Source organism: Oncorhynchus mykiss, chromosome 21 (genome assembly GCF_013265735.2).
Source record: "Oncorhynchus mykiss isolate Arlee chromosome 21, USDA_OmykA_1.1, whole genome shotgun sequence".
In the NCBI taxonomy this organism is placed as follows: domain Eukaryota; kingdom Metazoa; phylum Chordata; class Actinopteri; order Salmoniformes; family Salmonidae; genus Oncorhynchus; species Oncorhynchus mykiss.
The window spans coordinates 56,447,987-56,472,601 of record NC_048585.1 but is presented as its reverse complement, the minus strand read 5'-3'; the positions used below and the strand labels follow the sequence as shown (position 1 = coordinate 56,472,601).

The 24,615-nt window shown below is 41.9% G+C and overlaps 1 protein-coding gene across 3 annotated transcripts in view; it reads right to left on the bottom strand.

The window, feature by feature from the left end:
• Positions 1–17,573: 17,573 nt before the first annotated feature.
• Positions 17,574–24,615, bottom strand: part of LOC110500755 (protocadherin-7) — a 216,500-nt gene continuing 209,458 nt past the window's right edge. For 2 of the 3 annotated variants that reach the window (XM_036958265.1, XM_036958267.1), the window contains exon 3: positions 17,574–22,611. In XM_036958265.1, coding sequence (XP_036814160.1) covers positions 22,136–22,611 — 476 coding nt within the window. In that variant the 3' untranslated portion in view covers positions 17,574–22,135. The remainder of the gene's footprint in view (positions 22,612–24,615) is intronic. The other variant, XM_036958268.1, reaches the window with a different exon arrangement.

The following is a 24,615-nucleotide window of genomic DNA, read 5'->3' as shown; positions in this document are numbered from 1 at the left end:
TGTGATTTGATTCGATGGTTTCCCCACTGTAAAAACAACTATTCGTATAGTCGGAAGTTACCAATGATACAGTGGTTCCTCCTTTAAAAGTTGTGTCATACTGTGGCACACCTTGCGTGCTGCCGCAGCATGCTGTGACACGTCATTTAGTTGTCAGATATTTTTTCTGTTACTGCTAGTTTGACCACCAGATGGCACCTTTGAGAAGCATTTGATAGTATTCTATATTGGCATTGCCAGAGAATTTAAAACATTTTTTGTAATAACATAGTATATGGTATTGATTTTAAGAAATGTGGCTTAATGGCTAAATTACGATTAATATTATGGTATTTCTATTCAGAGAAAAACGAAAAACGAAACTCTCAGGGTTTCTATTAGGATGGCATGGAAAAGATGGAGCTGTACAACGTAATGGTCGGGATTAGGCTACAGGAATGGAGGATACTAAATTGCCTTCATTAGACAAGTTTGTTCCAATATTTCTGTAAATCAGTGATATTTATTTTCATAGTAATTTGTTATGGATCCATAATTAAATCAACATCTGCATTCTGAAAGAGTATTATTTATCATTATTTTATTAACGCAATGTGTCATTTTGTTTATTAGGCTACTGTGCAATCTACAATACATACCGTAGTAAACATGGGAAAGTGTCTGTAGTGCAGAATGCAGGGCAACTATTTCATAGTTGTGATGTCTTCACTATTATTCTACAATGTAGAAAATAGTAAAAAATAAAGAAAAATCCTGGAATGAGTAGGTGTGTCCAAACTTTTAACTGGTACTTGCTTAGTTCATTTGATTAATTTTATGTTTTTTCTATTCCAAGAAAAACAAAAAAAATCCTGTACAACGTGATGGTCGGCAGTACAGTACTGGGCTATTTAGCTGAAGAATCCCCGTAGGGCACGAGAAAGGATTAGACTGTCCTTGTAAATAAATAATTTGTTCTTAAAACCTCTTAAGGATTAGCCTATTTTTTCAATTTTTGAATAAAATTACATAACCAAATCTAACTGCCTGTAGCTCAGGCCCTGAAGCAAGGATTCTTGGTACCATTTGAAAGGAAACACTTTAAAGTGTATGGAAATGTTAAAGGAATGTAGTAGAATATAACACAATAGATCTGGTAAAAGATAATACAAAGAAAAACCAACTGTTCTTTTGTATTTTTCTGTATCATCATCTTTGAAATGCAAGAAAAAAAGGCCATAATGTATTATTCTAGCCCAGGTGCAATTTAGATTTTGGCCACTAGATGGCATCAGTGTATGTGCAAAGTTTTAGACTGATCAAATTAACTATTGCATTTCTGTTCAAAATGTATCAAGACTGCCCAAATGTGCCTACTTTGTTTATTAATAACTTTTCATGTTCAAAAGTTTGCACTCTTCTCAAACAATAGCATGGTATTCTTTCATTGTGATAGCTACTGTAAATTGGACAATGCAGTCTTTCTACCAATATAAAATATGTCTATGTCGTGGGAAATGTTATTGTTACTTACAACCTCATGCTAATCACATTAGCCTACGTTAGCTCAACTGTCCCGTGGAAGGGACACCGATCCCAAAGAAGTTTTAACTGACTTGCCAAGTTAAATAAAGGTTACACTAAGAGCATAACATTTCTGCACCCTAATTTTAACATTTTCCGTTAGATATTCTCAGATATTCTCACAGATCCTAAGGGGCTTTTATATAATTTTAAGTTAATTAATAGTAATAATAATTTTTTTGTTTAAAAAGTAACAACATTTTTGGGATTTCATTTTCATTTAACCTAGAGTGAGTGAGAAAAAGGCAACTCCTGGACATGGTGTGAGACATTCTCACTCATTTGTAATTAAAGCCCGTTTGTCATTTAGAATTCATTATTTTTGGAGAATTTTGAATTTTTAGCAGACATCACTTGCTTATATTCAGTCAACACATATCTTAAGTATTAGTATCATGGAATATTTGAGCATTTTTGTTTCTCCATGCTTGTCTCACAGCAGTGCAAAACGGTGCTGAAATAGACGTCCACAGCGGGAAGGTTATGTATTCTGTGCCCACTCGTGGTATCTCTCTTCGGTTACACATCCTTGGAATAGCAGAACAGCTACGGCACTTGCTGTGCCTGGTGAGCAGATGGTCAAGTTCTGTTGTCAGAAGAGGAATGGAAATGTCAGGGTGAACCGAAGACCTGACGAACCCGCCACATATGTTGACTCTGCGTGTCAGAGGTGGAGTTCCAGAGCTCACAGGTGTGTCTGGCATGGATGTGACGCCATCTCGATCCTCGCCCTTTTCAACGCGTGAGTGAGTCAATGATCCCAAGGATTTGTCTGACAAACAAAGAACTTTGCGTCCTGCAGGCCCAGGCATGGATCAAAGCTGGCGAAACATTCAATAACGTCATCTTCACAGACGAACCGTGGACCTTGAGCAATTTGCTCAAAATTGCTACAGAACAAAAGGAAGAAGATCAAGAAGATTAACAAAATATAAAGATGTTGATGAAGAAATGCTGTTTTGAGTTAGAAATGTAACATTTTAGAGTACTAAAGCATCGAATACATTGCAAGTTGAGGGATTTTCACAACAGCTATAAAAAGTCTGCTGTCCTGCTAATAGGAATCATTTGCATGATGGGCTATATTCTTTGCTGTAACCACAATGTCACACATAACTTGTATTTACCTTTCCAATTACTTTTAGAGTTTGGGATTTACAAATGCGTGCTTTTAATTATTAGTTCCATTGTTTTTAGTTTTTAGAATGTGCAGACTTTTTTTCTTTAAATCTCACAGCTGCTACATTTTTTGACCAGTTGCAATTGTAAGTAGGCCTATTAAAAGCAATCCTACTTCTATTAGGCTGTTAAGCATCACAGCCTACCTCAGCCAGTTAAGTTATTTTCATAGGTCTAGGCTCTGAATAAATAGTTTCCAATGATGCCCTCTTGTTGATTGTAAAAGTCAAATTAACATGAATATTATTGCTGAAATGAATTGCTCGACGGGTGTAGGTTTTCTCCATCTGTTGGTGTGCAACACTTGCATCAAAAGTTGTAACAAGTTACAAACTATATTTTCAGCACCAGCCACGGTTCACCTCCTGTTGATTGCGCTGCGTTTGTCGCCTGTAGTTTTTTTTTTAAATTGAACCTTTATTTAGCTAGTCAAGTCAGGTAAGAACACATTCTTATTTTCCCACGAAGGGCTAATGTGGCCAAACCCGGAGGACACTTGGACTATCGTGCGCTGCCCTATGACACTCCCAATCACGGCCGGATTTGTGAAACAGCCTGAATTCGAACCAGGGACTGCAGTAATGCCTCTGGCACCGAAATGCAGTGCCTTAAACCGCTGTGCCACTGGAGCCATGACCAATATACATACCAATATACAGTATATATATATATATATATATATATATATATATATATATATATATATATATATATATATATATATATATATATATATATATATATATATATATATATATATATATATATATATATATATATATATATATATATATATATATATATATATATATATATATATATATATATTATATATATAATATATTTTCGCCTGCTAATCTCACTGAACTCTTCAACCAGTCACCAAATCCAACAGGCTCAAACCTGTTCACAGGTATACCCCTCATTTACGTAGAGGACCATGTCTATGGTTATCAGAGTTCAGTGTGTAATACAGCCCTGTATCTCTGTCCCTCCGTCCCAAATTGCACCCTATTCCCTATATAGTGCACTGCTCTTGACCAGAGTCATATTCACCTTGGTCAAAAACAGTGCACTTTAACGGGAATAGGATGCCTGTGTAGTGTCTTGAAAAAGTATTTGCCCCCTTTCTGATTTTCTCTATTTTTGCAAATTTTTGATGACTGAATGTTATTAGATCTTCAACCGAAACCTAATATTAGATAAAGGGAACCTGAGTTTACAAATAACAAACCATATTTATACTTATTTTATCTATTTAATTAACAAAGTTATGCAACACCCAATTCCCCTGTGTGAAAAAGTAGTTGCCCCTTTATACTCAATAGCTGGTTGTTCCACCTTTAGCTCTAATGACTGCAACCAAACACTTCCTGTAGTTGTTGTTCAGTCTCTCACATTGCCGTGGAGGAATTTTGGCCATGTCGTCCAAAAAGGGGACTCAAATTAGCCAAAAAGCACTGGGAAGCACCTGGATGATCATCAAGACTCTTGGAAGAATGTTCTATCGACAGATTCGTCAAAAGTACAACTTTTTGGACGACATGAGTCACATTATGCCTGGCAAAAACCAAATACTGCATTCCGCGGTAAAAACCCTATACCAACGGTCCAGTGTGGTGGTTTGAGGATGCTTTGCTGCCTTAATAGAAGGAACCGTGAATTCTGCTCTGCATCAGAGAAATCAACAGGAGAATGTCAGGCCATCCGTCTGTGAGCTGATGCTGAAACACAGCTGAGTCATGCAGCAAGACATCGATCCAAAACACACAATCAAGTCTACATGAAAATGGCTAACAGGCAACACATTTGATGTTTTGGAATGACCTAGTAAAAGTCCAGACCTAATCCCAATTCAGATGTTGTGACAGGACGAGAAACGAGCAGTTCATGCTTGAAAACCCACAAGTGTCGCTGAGTTAAAGCAGTTCTGCATGGAAGAGTGGGCCAAAATTCCTCCACAGTGATGTGAGACTCTGATAAAACTACAGGAAGTGTTTGGTTGGAGTCGTTGCAGCTAAAGGTGGACTGATAAAACTACAGGAAGTGTTTGGTTGGAGTCGTTGCAGCTAAAGGTGGACTGATAAAACTACAGGAAGTGTTTGGTTGGAGTCGTTGCAGCTAAAGGTGGACTGATAAAACTACAGGAAGTGTTTGGTTGGAGTCATTGCAGGTAAAGGTGTCACAACCAGTTATTGAGGTAAAGGAGGAAATTACTTTTTCACACATGAACATTGGGTGTTGCATAACTTTGTTTATGAAATACATGAAATAAGTATGTAATTGTTGTGTTGTTTGTAAACTCAAGTTCACTTTATCTAATATTAGGTTTTGGTTGAAGATCTGATTACACTCAGTATCAAAAATATGCAAAAGTAGAGAAAATCAGAAATTGGGCAAATACTTTTTCACAGCAATGTAGCTGTGTGTGTGAGTACTCCTGTATATTATGCATGTACCAGCGTGGGAAATACTGCTTCTAAAAAAAAAAACATTGCATTTCCATGTTGCTGACAGATAGAATGTATAAAGCAGGAGAGCATCCACACGGCCTTTCCTTCCACCATCTCTCCCTGGCACTGCTTTAGAATGAAATCATGCTGTATAGGAGTCACTGCTTTAGAATGAAATCATGCTGTGTAGGATTCACTACTTTAGAATGAAATAATGCTGTGTAGGATTCACTACTTAGAATGAAATCATGCTGTGTAGGATTCACTACTTTAGGTCAGAAATCATGCTGTATAGGATTCACTACTTTAGGTCAGAAATCATGCTGTGTACGATTCACTGCTTTAGTCAGAAATCATGCTGTGTAGGATTCACTACTTTAGGTCAGAAATCATGCTGTGTAGAGTTCACTACTTTGGTCAGAAATCATGCTGTGTAGAATTCACTACTTTAGGTCAGAAATCATGCTGTATAGGAGTCACTGCTTTAGAATTAAATCATGCTGTGTAGGATTCACTACTTTAGGTCAGAAATCATGCTGTGTAGGATTCACTACTTTAGTCAGAAATCATGCTGTGTAGGATTCACTACTTTAGGTAAGAAATCATGCTGTGTAGGATTCACTACTTTGGTCAGAAATCATGCTGTGTAGGATTCACTACTTTAGGTCAGAAATCATGCTGTGTAGAGTTCACTGCTTTATTCATGAGATCCAGGAAGAGAAGAGGAAGGAGGGAAAAGGGAGGCAGGCAATCTGAATCTCGTCTCCCTGTTGAGGCGAGCCGAGTCGCCTAGCGAGGTCAGGCAGCTCATATCACTTATGTAGTCCGAGGCATTCAAATCATTTTCAGACCTTGGGAGAGGCTACATGTAGCCAATCTCATGTGATCCCCTGTTGCCCGAGCTGCAAGTTAAATATTTCCAGAGTGGAGGAGATGCTAGACGCTGAGGCCTTGTTACACATGAGGCAGACTGGGGTTTAAATCCCATATATAAATGCACTGCCGGTCCGAACAAGTCTGTCATGGAGTGTGTCCGTGTGTGTGTGTGTGTGTGTGTGTGTGTGTGTGTGTGTGTGTGTGTGTGTGTGTGTGTGTGTGTGTGTGTGTGTGTGTGTGTGTGTGTGTGTGTGTGTGCGTGTGTGTGTGTGTCTGTCTTTTTCAGAGAGGAGCTTCAGCAACATTTGGAGGACAATGGAATAAAACAATTTGGAAGTTTATTTATTGCCAAAAATTGAATCTATGCATTTCATAATTTGACCTTCGGGGTTTTTACAGAAATAAAAAGGAATAAGGCTTTTGTACATTTCAAAATGACCTCGGGGAGAAAGTACAATGATTATGCAAATAAAAGCATGCTGTGATTGGTTGAAACATTTGAAAAAAAATTGCATGTTGCACTGACCAACAGAATAACACCAAAATAACAAAATTATTGTGACGCCCTGACCATAGTTTGCTTTGTATGTTTATAGGTTTGGTTTGGTCAGGGTGTGATCTGAGTGGACATTCTATGTTGGATGTCTAGTTTGTCTGTTTCTGTGTTTGGCCTGATATGGTTCTCAATCAGAGGCAGGTGTTAGTCGTTGTCTCTGATTGGGAACCTTATTTAGGTAGCCTGTTTTATCATTGTGGGCTGTGGGTGATTGTCTATGTTAGTTGCTTGTGTCAGCACAGTTCTTATAGCTTCACGGTCGTTATTCGTTTATTGCTTTGTATAGTTTGTTCAAGTGTTCTCTGTTTATTAAATTCACGATGAACACATACCACGCTGCATTTTGGTCCTCCGATCCGTTGAACTACTCCTCCTCAGACGATGAGGACGACGATCGTGACAGAATCACCCACCAACCAATGACCAAGCGGCGTGGTAACGGGCAGAAGCAGCAACAGCAGCAGCAGCGGCCAGCATCACAAGACTCCTGGACATGGGAGGAGATGTTGGATGGCAAAGGACCCTGGGAGCAGCCAGGGGAATATCGTCGCCCCAAAGCAGAGCTGGAGGCAGCGAAAGTGGAGAGGCGGCATCACGAGGAGCTACCACAGCAGCGCAGCTGGAAGCCCGAGAGGCAGCCCCAAAAATGTATTGGGAGGGGGCACAGGGAGAGTGTGGCAGAGTCAGGAGTCAGACCTGAGCCAACTCCCCCTGTTTACCGTAAGGAGCCAAGGAGGGAACCAGAGCCGGTCAGGGCGGTGTTGGAGGTGAGCGAAGCAGAGACAGTGAAGGAGTTAATAGGGAAATTGGAGGAGAGAGTTATGAGGGAGGTGCTATATTGGTGCCTGAGGCATGACATCCGCCCGATGGAGTGTGTCGGGGATTTGATGTCACCTGGGTCAGCTCTCCATACTCGTCCTAAGGTGCGTGCTAGTCGTCTGGTGAAGACTGTGCCAGCCTCACGCACCAGGCCTCCTGTGCACCTCCCTAGCCCTGCACGTCCTGTGCCAGCTCAGCGCTACATCGCTCCTAGCCGTGCTAACCGTGGCGGGCGTTGTACTGGTCAGGCACCGTGTTATGCGGTGTTACGCACGGTGTCCCCAGTACGCGTGGTTAGCCCGGTGCACTACATCCCAGCTCCCCACATATGCTGGGCTAGGGTGAAGATCCAGCCAGGGCGGATGGTGCCAGCCCTGCTCTCAAGATCTTCAGTGCGCCTTCACGGTCCGGCCTATCCAGTGCCACCTCCACGCACCAGCCCTCCGGTGGCAGCCCCCCCCCCGCACCAGGCTGTCTCTCCGTCTTTTGCCTACAGGTGCTCCCGCCTGTCCAGCGCTGCTAGAGTTTCCCGTCTGTCCTGAGCCGCCAGAGTCTCCCGTCTGTCCTGAGCCGCCAGAGTCTCCCGTCTGTCCTGAGCCGCCAGAGTCTCCCGTCTGTCCTGAGCCGCCAGAGTCTCCCGTCTGTCCTGAGCCGCCAGAGTCTCCCGTCTGTCCTGAGCCGCCAGAGTCTCCCGTCTGTCCTGAGCCGCCAGAGTCTCCCGTCTGTCCTGAGCCGCCAGAGTCTCCCATCTGTCCTGATCCGCCAGAGTCTCCCGTCTGTCCTGATCCGCCAGAGTCTCCCGTCTGTCCTGATCCGCCAGAGTCTCCCGTCTGTCCTGATCCGCCAGAGTCTCCCGTCTCTCCAGAGCCGCCAGAGTCTCCCGTCTGTCCTTAGCCGTCAGAGTCTCCCGTCTGACCTGAGCGTCTGTCCTGTCCTTATTGTTTTGTATAGTTTGTTCAAGTGTTCTCTGGTTATAAAATTCATGATGAACACATACCATGCTGCATTTTGGTCCTCCGATCCTTCCAACTATTCCTCCTCAGACGAGGAGGACGACGATCGTGACAATTATAAGCCAGATAAGTTACAAGTATCTGACCAATTGATTTTAGCGTAGACTGACAAATAGATTCTGATAACGTGTTGTACTGACCAATAGAGCGTGATAACGTGTTGTACTGACCAATAGATTGTGATAACGTGTTGTACTGACCAATAGATTGTGACAACGTGTTGTACTGACCAATAGATTGTGACAACGTGTTGTACTGACCAATAGAGCGTGATAACGTGTTGTACTGACCAATAGATTGTGATAACGTGTTCTACTGACCAATAGATTGTGACAACGTGCTGTACTGACCAATAGAGCGTGATAACGTGTTGTACTGACCAATAGATTGTGATAACGTGTTGTACTGACCAACAGATTGTGACAACGTGTTGTACTGACCAATAAATTGTGATAACGTGTTGTACTGACCAATAGATTGTGACAACGTGTTGTACTGACCAATAGATTGTGATAACGTGTTGTACTGACCAATAGATTGTGACAACGTGCTGTACTGACCAATAGAGCGTGATAACGTGTTGTACTGACCAAAAGATTGTGACAACGTGCTGTATGATGTCAATGATAAAGTCAGTAGAGAATAATACACCAGAACCCTCAGAATCCTCCTGTCATTTACAATGATAAAGTCAGTAGAGAATAATACACCAGAACCCTCAGAATCCTCCTGTCATTTACAATGATAAAGTCAGTTGAGATTAATACACCAGATCCCTCAGAATCCTCCTGTCATTTACAATGATAAAATCAGTAGAGAATAATACACCAGCACCCTCAGAATCCTCCTGTCATTTACAATGATAAAGTCAGTAGAGAATAATACACCAGAACCCTCAGAATCCTCCTGTCATTTACAATGATAAAGTCAGTAGAGAATAATACACCAGAACCCTCAGAATCCCCCTGTCATTTACAATGATAAAGTCAGTAGAGAATAATACACCAGAACCCTCAGAATCCCCCTGTCATTTACAATGATAAAGTCAGTAGAGAATAATACACCAGAACCCTCAGAATCCTCCTGTCATTTACAATGATAATCCAAAATATAATGTAACTTTCTAGAGTAAACCCTTACTAATGAATTCCTCATTCATAACGTTAGGATAAAGACTTCTAGTAATGTACTATAAAATGCTTCTCTACGCTTTCTAGAATGATTAATGTCACGTCTGTGTCGGACAGAACGAGGTTGATACCAGGGTGTTGAGTCATACCGTGAAAGTACACATCTCAGCATTACCTCTCGATCCGTGTAATCATGTTGGCATGTGTAGCACATGAGGATGTGTGAAACTTACTGCTCAGCCTGGAGTGTTGGCACTTGGGCTGACGAATTGTTAACTTTTCTAGTGGTAAGATGCTTAGGGTGGTAAGATGCTTAGGGTGGTAAGATGCGCAATGGGTGATGGACAAAAAAAATGTATGCATAACGTACAACATATCATATTAAATATAGTGTCTCGGATTTACGTACGGAATAAAATAAAATGCTCTTCTTATCCACGTTCTGATTGGGACAGGTGTAGGCAGTGAAAATACACATTGTGATCTGATCATTCTTCCCACCTCCAGAGGTAGTCAGACACACAATGTGTCTGGATATCTTACAAGTGTAGTTAGATCAGAACAAAAGAAACCATTTCGTCATTTGTCATCATAATGTGTCTTATCATTTTTTTTTTAAACAAACACATATTTTGAATGAATAACTGTGGAATAATGTGCATTACGGAAGGGACCAGGAACACTGGTTACGTTGCGAACCCAGTGGACAGATAACAGATGCATTTTAAAACCTTGCGAAGACACATTTCTGGAAATGTAGGCAAGATTTGAATATGGACTAGATCAGAACAAAGGACCCATTTTAGCACCAGGTGTAGTAAGACCAAATATTCCTCATGACGGTGGTTACCTTTTGCATGGACCACATACTTACAGCCGGTCATCAGGCACCGCATGTCTAGCACAGCGAGATTTCAAGATTGTACCAATTTGTCTTTAATTTGTCCACGTTTCTCCAAACCTCAGATGTTGGAGTTTTGAATAGGGTTAAAAGATTAAGTTTAGGCATTCATTATAACACAACCGTCGGATCCAGAGTGAAGAGATGATGCCTATCCACCACGCCTGTCAGCAACACCCTAGCAAAAGCCAAGCCGACGTGATGGTAATAGAATTCTCTGTTGCCCCTAGTGGCCGGTTTTGAAGGCATTTTCCCAAAGTCCTCAGGACATGGACAGACGTCCACTTTCAAAGTCAATCTTGAGCAATCTGGCTAGTCTAGCATTCACCTCGGCAGTGGGCGTCATCCTGGCGAATACTCCAATTGTGATTTGGCCCCATTCTTCACCATATGTGATTTAGTCGACAACCAGGTGCTCCTCTTTACCTGTCTGTCTCTATGGCACACTGTGGGCTATTTGTTCATAACAGCATGGACAAAGAGGCTTCATCTCCTGGGGTTGAAATTGCTCTGGGCCTGGGATGGAGGTGGTTGTGATCGTCTGCCTAATGGGGCCTGTATCCCTCCCTCCTCCCCTGTAATGACAACTCCCTCCCTCCTCCCCTGTAATGAGATCTCCCTCCCTCCTCCCCTGTAATGACAACTCCCTCCCTGCTCCCCTGTAATGACAGCTCCCTCCCTCCTCCCCTGTAATGAGATCTCCCTCCCTCCTCCCATGTACTGAGATCTCCCTCACTCCTCCCCTGTAATGACAGCTCCCTCCCTCCTCCCCTGTAATGACAACTCCCTCCCTCCTCCCCTGTAATGAGATCTCCCTCCCTCCTCCCCTGTAATGACAGCTCCTCCCTCCCTCCTCCCCTGTAATGAGATCTCCCTGCCTCCTCCCCTGTAATGAGATCTCCCTCCCTCCTCCCCTGTAATGAGATCTCCCTCCCTCCTCCCCTGTAATGACAACTCCCTCCCTCCTCCCCTGTAATGAGATCTCCCTCCCTCCTCCCCTGTAATGACAACTCCCTCCCTGCTCCCCTGTAATGACAGCTCCCTCCCTCCTCCCCTGTAATGAGATCTCCCTCCCTCCTCCCATGTACTGAGATCTCCCTCACTCCTCCCCTGTAATGACAGCTCCCTCCCTCCTCCCCTGTAATGACAACTCCCTCCCTCCTCCCCTGTAATGAGATCTCCCTCCCTCCTCCCCTGTAATGACAGCTCCTCCCTCCCTCCTCCCCTGTAATGAGATCTCCCTGCCTCCTCCCCTGTAATGAGATCTCCCTCCCTCCTCCCCTGTAATGAGATCTCCCTCCCTCCTCCCCTGTAATGACAACTCCCTCCCTCCTCCCCTGTAATGACAGCTCCCTCCCTGCTCCCCTGTAATGACAGCTCCCTCCCTCCTCCCCTGTAATGAGATCTCCCTCCCTCCTCCCCTGTAATGACAACTCCCTCCCTCCTCCCCTGTAATGAGATCCTCCCTCCATCCTCCCCTGTAATGAGATCTCCCTCCCTCCTCCCCTGTAATGACAGCTCCCTCCCTCCTCCCCTGTAATGAGATCTCCCTCCTCTGCTGTAATGACAACTCCTTCCCTCCTCCCCTGTAATGAAATCTCCCTCCCACAATCCCGCTTTCCACCATGGTGGCTGATTGAGCTAACGGATGGGCCAGTGGGAGAGATGTCATCAGTGATCATGTGATCAGTGACCTCTGTGTGACCTTAGGTGATCAGGTCATCTTCATCCCGGACTGTCATCTCTCACACCTGTCATACCTGACCTCCGCCCTTTCCGCAGCTCCATTTTGCCACCGAGAGCTGTCCAAAATCTGGTAGGATTAGGTGCCAAATTATCGATGGGTGGGATTGGCCTTTTCATTAGATAAAAAGCGTGTGTCAGGAATGCACAACACACGTACGCACACAGACGTACGCACACAGACGTACACACACACACACGCACACACACACGCACACAGACATATGCACACACACACACATGCGCACACACACACACACACACACACACACACACAAGTATGCACACACACACTAATCCATTGAGAATGTAAGTGTAGCAAAGATAACTTTTTTTCGGTGAGTGACGAGTATTTGGTGAGTGTGAGTTTGACTTGCCCCTTGAGTGCATTCCAGTTTGTCTGTCCTCACTGTGAAGCCACAATGACATCATCCTCGGCGGTGTGATAAGCCAGTGAAATAAACCCTGATAGAATTTATATGATCACAATTAAATCAAAGTTATTGCAGGAGTTTTCTTACGATATTGTTTATTTGTTCATGCCAGAAAAACAGAACAGTTTGCTCTCAATCTCTCAGTGCATCGATAAAATACATCTGAAATAACTATGTATTTAACAAAGCACTAACTGTTACTCAATGGATACCATCTCCTTCTTGTGGTCCTTTGTAGCTCAGTTGGTAGAGCAAGGCTCTTGTAATGCCAGGGGTAGTCGGTTTGATTATGTCAAATGTATGAAGGCATGACTGTAAATGGCTTTTTAAAGCGTATGATACATGGCACATAGTGTCTACGGGAAGTATTCAGACCACTTGAATTTTCCACATTTTGTTACGTTACAGCCTTATTCTAGTTTTTGTTTTTTAAGTACTCAGCAATCTATACACAATACCCCAATTATGACATCACAATACCCCAGGATGACATCACAATACCCCATAATGACAAAGCAAAAACAGTTTTTTTTTTTTTTTTTTTTTAATTGCACATTTATAACACAAAATGCACAAAATAAAAAACAGAAATACCTTACTTACATAAGTATTCAGAACCTTTGCTATGAGACTCAAAATTGAGCTCAGGTGCATCCTGTTTCCATTGATCATCCTTGAGATGCTTCTACAAATTGATTGGATTCTACCTGTTTGGAGTCCACAGTTGACAGAGCAAAAACCAAGCCATGAGTTTGAGGGAATTGTCCGTAGAGCTCAGAGACAGGATTTTGTCGAGGCACAGATCTGGGTAAAGGTACCAAAACATTTCTGCAGCATTGAAGGTCTCCAAGAACACAGTGGCCTCCATTCTTAAGTGGAAGAAGTTTGGACACACCAAGACTCTTCCTAGTGCTGGCTGCCCGTTCCTCTGTGGAGATGAGAGGAACTTCCAGAAGGACAATCATCTCTGCAGCACTCCACCAACCAGTCCTTTATGGTAGAGTGGCCAGACGGAAGCCACTCCTCAGTAAAAGGCACATGACAGCCCTCTTGGGCTAAAGACTCTCAGACCATGAGAAACAAGGTTCTCTGGTCTAATTAAACTAAGATTGAACTCTTTGGCCTGAATGCCAAGCGTCACGTCTGGAGAAAACCTGGCACCATCCCTGCGGTGAAGCATGGTGTTGGCAGCATCATGCTGTGGGGATGTTTTTCAGCGGCAGGAACTGGGAAACTAGTCACAATCGAGGCAAAGATGAACAGAGCAAAGTACAGAGAGATCCTTGATGAAACCCTGATCCAGAGCGCTCAGGACCTCAGACTGGGGTGAAGGTTCACCTTCCAATAGGACGATGACCCTAAACACACAGCCAGAGCAGAAGTGGCTTCGGGACAAGTCTCTGAATGTCCTTGAGTGGCCCAGCCAGAGCCAGGACTTAAACCCGATCAAACATCTCTGGAGAGACCTGAAAATATCTGTACAGCAACACTCCCCATCCAACCTGACAGAGGTTGAGATGATCTGTAGAGAAGAATGAAAGAAACTCCCCAAATACAGGTGTGCCAAGTTTGTTACATCACACCTAAGATGACTCAAGGTTGTAATTGCTGCCAAAGGTGTTTCAACGAAGTACTGAGTAAAGGGTCTGAATAATTATGTACATTTGATATTTTTATTTGTTATTATTTAATAAATTAGCAAAAAAAATAAAAAATATGTTTTTGCTTTTTCATTATGGGATATTGTGATGTCATTATGGGGTATTGTGATGTCATTATGGGATATTGTGATGTAATTATGGGGTATTGTGATGTCATTATGGGGTATTGTGTGTAGATTGATGAGAGGAAAAATATAATTTAATCAATTTTAGAATAAAGTTGTAACATAACAAAATGTGGAAAAAGTTAAGGGGTCTGAATAGTTCCCGAAGGTGTTGAACAAAACCTTTTGAACAGCAGCTCTTTCCATGACATAGACTGACCAGGTGAAATCTATGATCCCTTATTGAGGTCACTTGTTAAATTCACTTCAATCACTGTAGATGAAGGGGAGTAGACGGGTTAAATAAGGATTTTTAATCCTTGAGATAATTGATACATGGATTGTGTGTGTGTGCCATTCAGTGGTTAATTGGGCAAAACAACATTTTGAAGTGCTATTGAACAGGGTATGTTAGTTGGTACCTGGTGGGGGGAGGGGGGGGGGACTTAATATTAGGAAGGTGTTTTATACACTCGGTCTATATGTACAGTGTGTGCGAGTATATGGTTGAATTGATTTTTCTGATAATATTCTGGGTCATTAGTCTGCTCCATTGGGTTTGAATGGGAGTGAAATTAATTTCTGAATGTCGTAGTTTGCACTGTGAGGTCAATGATGTCATCAATTAGCTTATGTATTCGGGCTTTGACTCTCTTTGTTTTGATCTCTCTCTCTCTCTCTCTCTCTCTCTCTCTCTCTGTCTCTCTCCCTGTCTCTCTCTCTCTCTCTCTCTCTCTCTCTCTGTCTCTCTCTCTGTCTCTCTCTCGCTGTCTCTCTCTCTCTGTCTCTCTCTCTCTGTCTCTCTCTCTCTGTCTCTCTCTCTCTGTCTCTCTCTCTCTCTCTCTCTCTCTCTCTCTCTCTCTCTCTCTCAGACCAAATTGCCTTCCAAGGCCACCGTCACCCGCCCTAATTGATCACCAGGGAAACAATCAACAGTTATGAAATCTTATTTTGAAAAAAAAAAGTAAAAAAATAAAAAATAGAGAATAGTTTGTTTACACCGCAGGATTTCAGTGCTCCCTGCGTTTAGGCATTGACAGACTGTATGTGATGAACATTTAGTTTTCTGGGATTGTGTTATTTTTTTTGTGGGGGGGGGATCCATAAATGCAAACTATAACTCTATACATTATGCATGACTTTGTTAACATTCAAATCCCTGTTTAATTCATAGAAATAATCTTCTACAACAATGCATTGAAATGAATTGCCTCAACATTAATTACCTTTCACATTCATTCTAATTTGTCTTAATTTCCCATTCTCAGGGTAGAACATTTATATTTTCCAGCTGATTATTCCATGTCAGGCAATTCTAATGCTTCACACAGCGAGTATAACAAATGCAATTAGCATTTCAACATAATTTAAACCGAAAATTGGCCTATATTCATATGAGCACAAGCACAACATTTTGGGAAAAAAAATATTATTTGAAAAGGGATTTAAATTAAATCTAGACAGACAAATAATGAACAGAAAAGGGGTGAAGATGTACACATAACAACGCAAAGAAAAACGATTACTATCTATGAGTAACCCTTCGGATCATAAAAAAAAAACCCTGAACATAACAGATTTTTTCATTTTTTATTCACACCTCTCTGGTATGTGTGCAAGATCCCCCGTGGGAGTTGAGAGAAAAAGTTCTTCAAAATGATTTCACTTTGGATATGTAATTTTACAATGCATTGTAGTGTTTTACTAAGACACCATTAGTGGTGCTGGGGTTTGGTGGGTTGGTTGTGCTAATCAGAGCGTAGGGGATGAGAGTGGATCCCTAATTACCTGGCCTGTAATCGCCTCATACATCACCTAGACGTATGGGAAAGATAGCACTAGCAGCCTGTACAAGACACCACACACACACACACACACACACACACACACACACACACACACACACACACACACACACACACACACACACACACACACACACACACACACACACAGCTCCCTGTCAGTGTTTAAATCTACTATAACATGACATTTTTCCCTTAAGGATAGTTTGCTTCTATATTTAATTTTAATGGGGTAACAGGACACTAGTATAGTGGTGGTGATGGGGTAACAGGACACTAGTATAGTGGTGGTGATGGGGTAACAGGACACTAGTATAGTGGTGGTGATGGGGTAACAGGACACTAGTAGAGTGGTGGTCAGGTACAATGTGTGTTGCAAGAAGCAGTGGTAGTGATGGGGTAACAGGACACTAGTATAGTGGTGGTCAGGTACAGTGTGTGTTGCAAGAAGCAGTGGTAGTGATGGGGTAACAGGACACTAGTAGAGTGGTGATCAGGTACAGTGTGTGTTGCAAGAAGCAGTGGTAGTGATGGGGTAACAGGACACTAGTAGAGTGGTGATCAGGTACAGTGTGTGTTGCAAGAAGCAGTGGTAGTGATGGGGTAACAGGACACTAGTATAGTGGTAGTGATGGGGTAACAGGACACTCGTATAGTGGTGGTGATGGGGTAACAGGACACTAGTATAGTGGTGGTCAGGTACAGTGTGTGTTGCAAGAAGCAGTGGTAGTGATGGGGTAACAGGACACTAGTAGAGTGGTGGTGATGGGGCAAGAAGCAGTGGTAGTCCACTGTGGGATTTTGGAGAAGAAAGAAACACATTGAAAATAATATAAATGTCAATATCTGTAGTGGTTGATTAATGGCTTGTGTGAAAACATAGTGGTTGATTAATGGCTTGTGAGAAAACATAGCGATGGGGGAAAATCGCTACAGTACATATCGGGATATTATTTTTGCTGATATATCATGTAGTTTAGTGCTAGTTAGCTGTACCTGCCCCAAAACTCCACACCAAAACTTCCTAGCGTTTCTCCATCTAGGGAGCCAAATTGTTTTCAGAACTTTTATTTCCATGAATGATCAAATTTGTTTTCTCATGGCTCTCTCTTGCCCCTCTGCAGCAAACATATTGTGAGCAATATGTTTGGAACATGGAATCGCAATAAAATCACAGTGTCAAATCGAAAAAACGAATAGAACGAGAGAGTAGTGAGAATCGCGAAACCTATCGTATCAACTTTGTGTATTGTGATAATATCGTATTGTGAGGTCACTGGCAATATCCAGCCCGCACACAACTAACTCAAATCAATAAAGGAGTTAGGACAATATAGTTTTAACCATGTTATATTTTAATTTCTGCAGAGACAAAAATTACAAGCAATTTATTTACAGAAACCTGTACAAAAGCAAATTAAATTATGTAAAATATTTCATAAATAGAAGTTGACTTGCGTTCAATACATTTTGCCATGTTCAGCTAAGCTGCGTGCATAGTGAATCATAATAAACAATGATAAACTGTTTACTCAATTTCTATATCAACATCCAAGTCGCAGGACAAATAGTTTATGGTTAATATCACAAATCTCATCACAGACTGTGAATGCTCAACAACGAATAGGAGAGAGATCCGACTCAACATACACCTCAGGTAGCAAAAATATGACACATTTTTTTCTTCTAAAAACCAAACTTGACCGTCATCTGTGGATTACCAGGTCAAGGAAGGACCCATTTGATATTGTCCCTGTTTCTTTTCTATCAGATAATATTGTACATTTAGAAGTAAGCACAAGTAGCCTATTGAATGTTTGAGTAAAGAATTGCATTTTTTGACAATCAAAAAAGCTTATTATAACACTATATAGAAATTTCTCAGTCTTTCTAGAAACACAGACATGCAATTTCCTTTATGTTCACTGAAAGTATAACACAACGAGAACCCACTATACAACTTCTTTCTTGTTTCCAGTGTTGTAACGCATCATGCTTTGTAAAACATTGTGTATGTGTTGAGCTTTTGTTTGTAATGCATGTGTTGTAAATGTGTTTTAGGGGTTGCTTTACGTCCTGAGGTGTGCATTCTGTCAGCATCTCGACCTTGCAGCATTTTTTTTGTAACATTTCTTTTTTTTTTTTTACTCCTCACTTTTCCAACCTCTGCATTTAGCATTAATCGGCTTCCTCGCGTCCTGAACTGTCAAATGTCTCCAAGCGTTTCTTCTACTACACTCAATGTGTTCAATCCAGGAGAGTTGTTTCATGCACACAAGGCTGTCGCACTGAATATGTACATCAGCAGAACACTGTAGCAATAGGATAATCATTTTTCCATTACGTCATCATTATTACTAGTATTAAGCAGTACAAAAAGTAGTCATTTGGTTATGAAAGTACACTATGCTAGGAATGGATATTAATACCTTGAACATTCCACGTTGAGACCCATCCAATAGCCACTCCACATCATTGTACCACACCGTGTCAACAGGCTTACAAACATTTGACTGGTCACATCCCGAGAAGACAGAAAGTAACTGGATCGTTCCTCGATCGTACAAGTTCCTCAGGAGGTATTTAAAATTGGACTATAATATCATCCCCACTACTTTTAGAAAGCATGTCAGCATAATTGGTTTTGTACCATTCCAAACCAACATTGAATCATACCAATCGGTATAAAAAGGCACAATTGCATATTTTGCATTCACTCTACAGTTTTTTTTTGTTTTGTTTTTTTACATTTTTGTTTTTTTTACAGAAGCACTCTAAATATACAAAGTTGCACCAGAAAATATAAGAGAAAAAAAACCCAGAATAAAATGCATAACGTTGATTATTTCCAATATTCTGATTGTTATTGTATATCAAATACAAAAAAAGAGGGAGAAATGAAACGTAAATGCCGTGCCGGTAGAAAGTTGTGAATCGTCTCACTGTATTATGTATGTCAGACTTTTCCAGGTGAGGACGCAGGATAGGGTAGGACTACTTCAACTGAATCTCTGTTATCACTGTATGGTTTACTGTAGGGTTTACTGTAAGGTTTACTGTAGGGTTTACTGTAGGGTTAACTGTAGGGTTAACTGTAGGGTTTACTGTAGGGTTAACTGTAGGGTTTACTGTAGGGTTTACTGTAGGGTTAACTGTAGGGTTAACTGTAGGGTTTACTGTAGGGTTAACTGTAGAGTTTACTGTAGGGTTTACTGTAGGGTTTACTGTAGGGTTTACTGTAGGGTTAACTGTAGGGTTTACTGTAGGGTTAACTGTAGGGTTTACTGTAGGGTTTACTGTAGGGTTAACTGTTCAATGGAATTGGGGAACGCTGTGAAAATGTGTCTGAAAGGAACAAAACAAAACCAACAATCAACAAAATATGATGGAACATGAAATAAATATGCTAAATAAACATACATTTATTCCTCTTCAAATCGATATACTTATTAATCGTACTACATGGCTAATGTCTGTTAGGTAAAACCAAAGCAAGCAACAAGATGGACCTCCATGTTCACTGGTTAAGGATTTTTTTTTGTACATTTTTCTTTGACATTTAATTCTCCTCATTAAGTGAAGTAAATTCCCTTTAAACATGCAGTAAAAAGTACATATTTATGTATACAGTTTATAAGCATAGGAGCGCTTCTTCGAACGACAAGTAGTACTTACAGACTACAGATTGGTGGACTGCCAAATAGCAGTTGTTTTGAACCAAAGGGTTAGCTAACATATACAAGGGTTTTCATTGCATCTGATATTCATTTTTCTCAGTTATGGCGGCAAGACCTTGTGCCTACTTACAGTACCGGCAGAAAAACACAACTTGCGATGGGTAAGGAGGCACAATATCTTCATATTATGTGTGTGTGTGTGTGTGTGTGCATATGGTTGTGTCAGTCCAAACTACAACAGATATTCTCCTACATGTTGTGCCCTTGTTCAATTCAACCCGTACTCTCACTATACAGTTACACGTGTGTATTTAAAGCAAACATAACTACCGAAAGCTATTCCTACGTGGTATTGTAGTTACTCTCTGATAAAATGATGAATCCATATGCCAGTTTGTGTTCCCTACGTTTTGGTTTCTCGTTCATACTAACTTGCAAGGTACAATGTTAAACCATTGTATTTTCACACCCCTTTTTCTGACTGTACATCAGCAGGTGTGTTTGATTGTACTTCATTGAGCAGATTCTTACATTCTCAAAAAGATGTCTGTCTGTGTCAATGTGAAAATCTACTTCCGCCATTAGTGACATCTCCATTTATGGGAAGGTGGACATGGACTTAAGAGTGTACGTCTATGCTTACTATTATACGATAGATATACGATAGATAGTGTGTTCGTGTCAGTGTTATGTACCATGTGCATGTTCAATCTAGCACACACGCTAACACAAAATAAATGTCACGGCAAAACCTCAACACATCACTGTTCTGGTTCAGCTCAACCTACCCTGTCATGTTCACTCTTACATACCCAGCACCTCCCATAACTAACTCACCTAAAGTGTAACCATGACATGTTAGCTGTGTGTGTTGAATTGTGTCTGCTTGTCTGTGTGGGCAAGAGGATAACCATAATCAGCTTTGTAACTTTCATCTGAATAGGAATCAATATTTTCCGGGGGTGATACAGTATGCACAACCACGTACACATATTACGCAATTCAAGCAAAGAATGACAACCAATTCAGATTGGCTCTAGATAGAAAATTACATCTGGAAGGGCGGTTTAGTCTTCAACTCTCAGGCCATCCAAAGACAGAGAAAGAGAGGCAGAGTAAGGTAGAGAGACAAGTGAGCTTTAAAGGTCAAAGGGTCTGAATCGATGTATAGGTACAACGTACACTTGTGTTGGTGTCTATGAGAGAGACAAAGTGAGCACACTCGTAAATAAGCATACTTGGACATCAGTTCATCGTACATTGTGTGTTTCTTGGACTCCTATGGCTAGGACATTGTGTGTTTCATGGACTCCTATGGCTAGGACATTGCCAATCGTATTGACTCCTCCATTTGTCAATGATATTCTGCCACGAATGAGGCGATATGCACCGTCTTATCCACAGGACAGAAAGTTAAAGCTTAGTCTTTCCCAAATGTTGTGATCTATGATGCCATGCTAGTAGCTTTCACAGTCTGTTGTTGTTTGGTTGTGTTTTGGAGGAACGCAACTTAATATCATAAGCTGTGGAAACTACGGGATCAAGAGTGGGTAGCACAGGGTGGGGGGGGGGGGGGGGGGGGGGGGGGGGGGTCATGACACGTGACATGTGTTACGTGACACATTATTGAATGTATATGACATTTGCATCAGGGTGGGAGTGCCACTAAGTCCCCAAAAGGCATGACATCGGTCCTCTGTCACACGTTTCATTGTCACACTCGAGTTATAGTAAAAGATGGGGGGAAAAAAGGAAGGTCCTCTTTTTGTACAGTACAGTCTTTGGGAGGTGGGGTCAGGGAGAGATAATGCATGCATGTTTTATGGAAATGAGTTGGTAATTGTACAGTGGTGATCATCAGGCAGCAGTAATGTTCCCATCGGCCCGACTCGCCGGCCGGCAGCAGTTATCCAATGTCTCGCTTCAAGTCCCACCAATAGCCCCATCCTCCTCTTCCTCTTGCAAGATAAGGTCAGAATCTGAATTACAAAAAGGAATTATTTTTGTATCCACGTTGATTTTAGCATTGTTTCAAGTTGTTGTTTTTGATGTTTGTTGTTGTCTAGTAGAGGGGTTATCCTTGGACCTTTCCTGCTCAGTTAAGGTCGGTCTGGTACAGTAAAAAGTGTCTTCAGTTGTTGTCGTCGTGGTTGCCTACTATAGTTGTTGTTGTTGTTGTTAGAACCATGCATACCGTGGCGCTAGCTCCACCGCCCCCCCCTCACAGGTAGACCTCCCGGCGGGTGAGCGTGCCACAGGATGAGGGTTTGTATTCCCCGGTGGGGGCCAGGGGGATCTCCTCGATGGGGTGACCCACCACCACCCCCTCCTCGACCCCCGGCGGGCTGAAGCTGGGCGAGCCGAAAGCTTCGTAGGAGGACGAGGAGGAGGCCATCTTCTTATTGAGCAAGTTGCGGTTGCGGTCGTTGCCCAGCATCACGTGAGAGGAGGGGTCTCCGTTGGCCATGGCGACCAGGGCTTCCTGGCTGCCAGGATGTTGTTGCTGCTCGGGAGGGTTGCTGCCGCTACCGCCACTGGTCATGAAGGTGGAAAGCTTTGGTTGTTGGGTGGTGGTCGTCTTGGGCCGTCGCTCGGGCGACGTGCGCACAGGCATCCAGCAGGAGTCCGAGTGGCCGTACTCGTCACATTCCCGGGTGCACTTGCCTGTCATGGCTACGTCAGGCAAGGTCCGGGTGTCTAGAGGGTAGAGAAGGAAAATAGAGAAGGTTCGTTAGTGAAAGTGTTCTGTTTCCCCAAAGTGGGACTAATATATAATTAATAGAAAAGCTTTTTTCACACTGACAATTCCTGCCACTTTGTTGAGGGTTGTGGTCGCTAGAAATTTGTTAACAGGAAGATTATTTTTCTTCCCTTAGCTGCGTGAGTCTGTACATTTTCTCATAAACGCTGTTATTATCACATCTCAATGTGTTCTATCATTGGAATTGTATCACTGACAGATGTATTCAGATTGAATTGCTAAAAATTGATTTTGCTTTCATGCAGAACACACACCACATGACCAAAACAAACAAAAAAATACACTTTAAAAAAAACAAAAACAACAACACAACAACACCACACCTCAAACTGAAACAAAAGTGACATGAACCGTAGCTGAAATAATGTCAGACTTCAAAATGTGGCGTTTTGCAAATAGTGTTGTCAAATGACATGCTATCTACTCTGTATGTGTGAGTAGACTGCTGTACTGCAGGATGTGAGAGAGACTGTGATATCAAGCTCTAGATAAGCCAAAGTATTTTCTAGAGACACAACGTAGTCACTGTCTGAACCAAGTAATCTACTCGTCAATCACCTAGTCTCCTCTAAAATCCTCTGCTAAGGACCTTAACCAATTACCAGGCAGATAAAGGAAAGCGAAGATTGACTACAGTGTTATTTGTTTTGAAAGAAGCGTTGTATGCATTAAACACAACACTAAAAACTAGCACTGCAACGAATGTACAAGACGCACCATCAAAAGGGTCACTACTACCGCGACTACTGCTGCAGCTGGTCACCATACCTGTGGTATTGTTTACTTGGTAAACCAGATCAGAAGATCCACAGATAAGATGTCTACGATAACTGTGTATCTTATGAGTCGAAACAGATGTACAGCTCAGATGTAAAGCTATAAGTTGACGTTCAAAGTTGCCAGCGGCATTGTGACATGCACTGAGGTTACCAAACTTTAGGAACACCTTCCTAATATTGAGTTGCAACCCATTCTGCCCTCAGAACAGCCTCAATCCCTCGGGGGTATGGACTCTACAAGGTTTCGAAAGCGTTCCACATGCTGGTCCATGTTGACTTCAAGTTGGCTGGATGTTGGCTGGATGTACTTTGGGTGGTTGACTATTCTATTGGGTGGTTGACTATTCTATTGGGTGGTTGACTATTCTATTGGGTGGTTGACTATTCTATTGGGTGGTTGACTATTCTATTGGGTGGTTGACTATTCTATTGGGTGGTTGACTATTCTATTGGGTGGTTGACTATTCTATTGGGTGGTTGACTATTCTATTGGGTGGTTGACTATTCTATTGGGTGGTTGACTATTCTATTGGGTGGTTGACTATTCTATTGGGTGGTTGACTATTCTATTGGGTGGTTGACTATTCTTGCACCTACAAACCTGGCACCTACTACCATATCCCGTTCAAAGGCACATGCATCCTTTGTCTTGCCCATTCACCCTCTGAATGGCAGACATACATCATCCATGTCTCAATTGTCTCAAGGCTTAAAAATCCTCCTTTAACCTGTCTCCTCCCCTTCCTCTACACTGATTGAAGAGGAGTTAACAAGTGACATCAATAAGGGATCTTAACCTTCAACCTGGTCATGACATGAGCAAAATGTTTTGTACACTCAGTATAGATGCCATGTTAGATGGGTCTGCCAATGGCTAGAAAGATGTGATGTATGAGATTAACAAGCAAGGAGAGGTAGAGTGCAGAAAGCATGCTGCCCTGGCTTTAGAAAATGTTAACCATGGCTTACTTTTAATGCTCTTTATCTCCTGTAAAAGAAGAATAGAATAGAATCACTGGTTGTGCTTGGCATTGTGGGTATTTAGAAAATAATATACGGTATGAGAAATTCTCCACTGCATTGAATTAGACTGCAATTCAATATAAAACAAGGTATCAATGAAACTAATGAAAGATATGTATAGAAACATGTCTAGTTTGG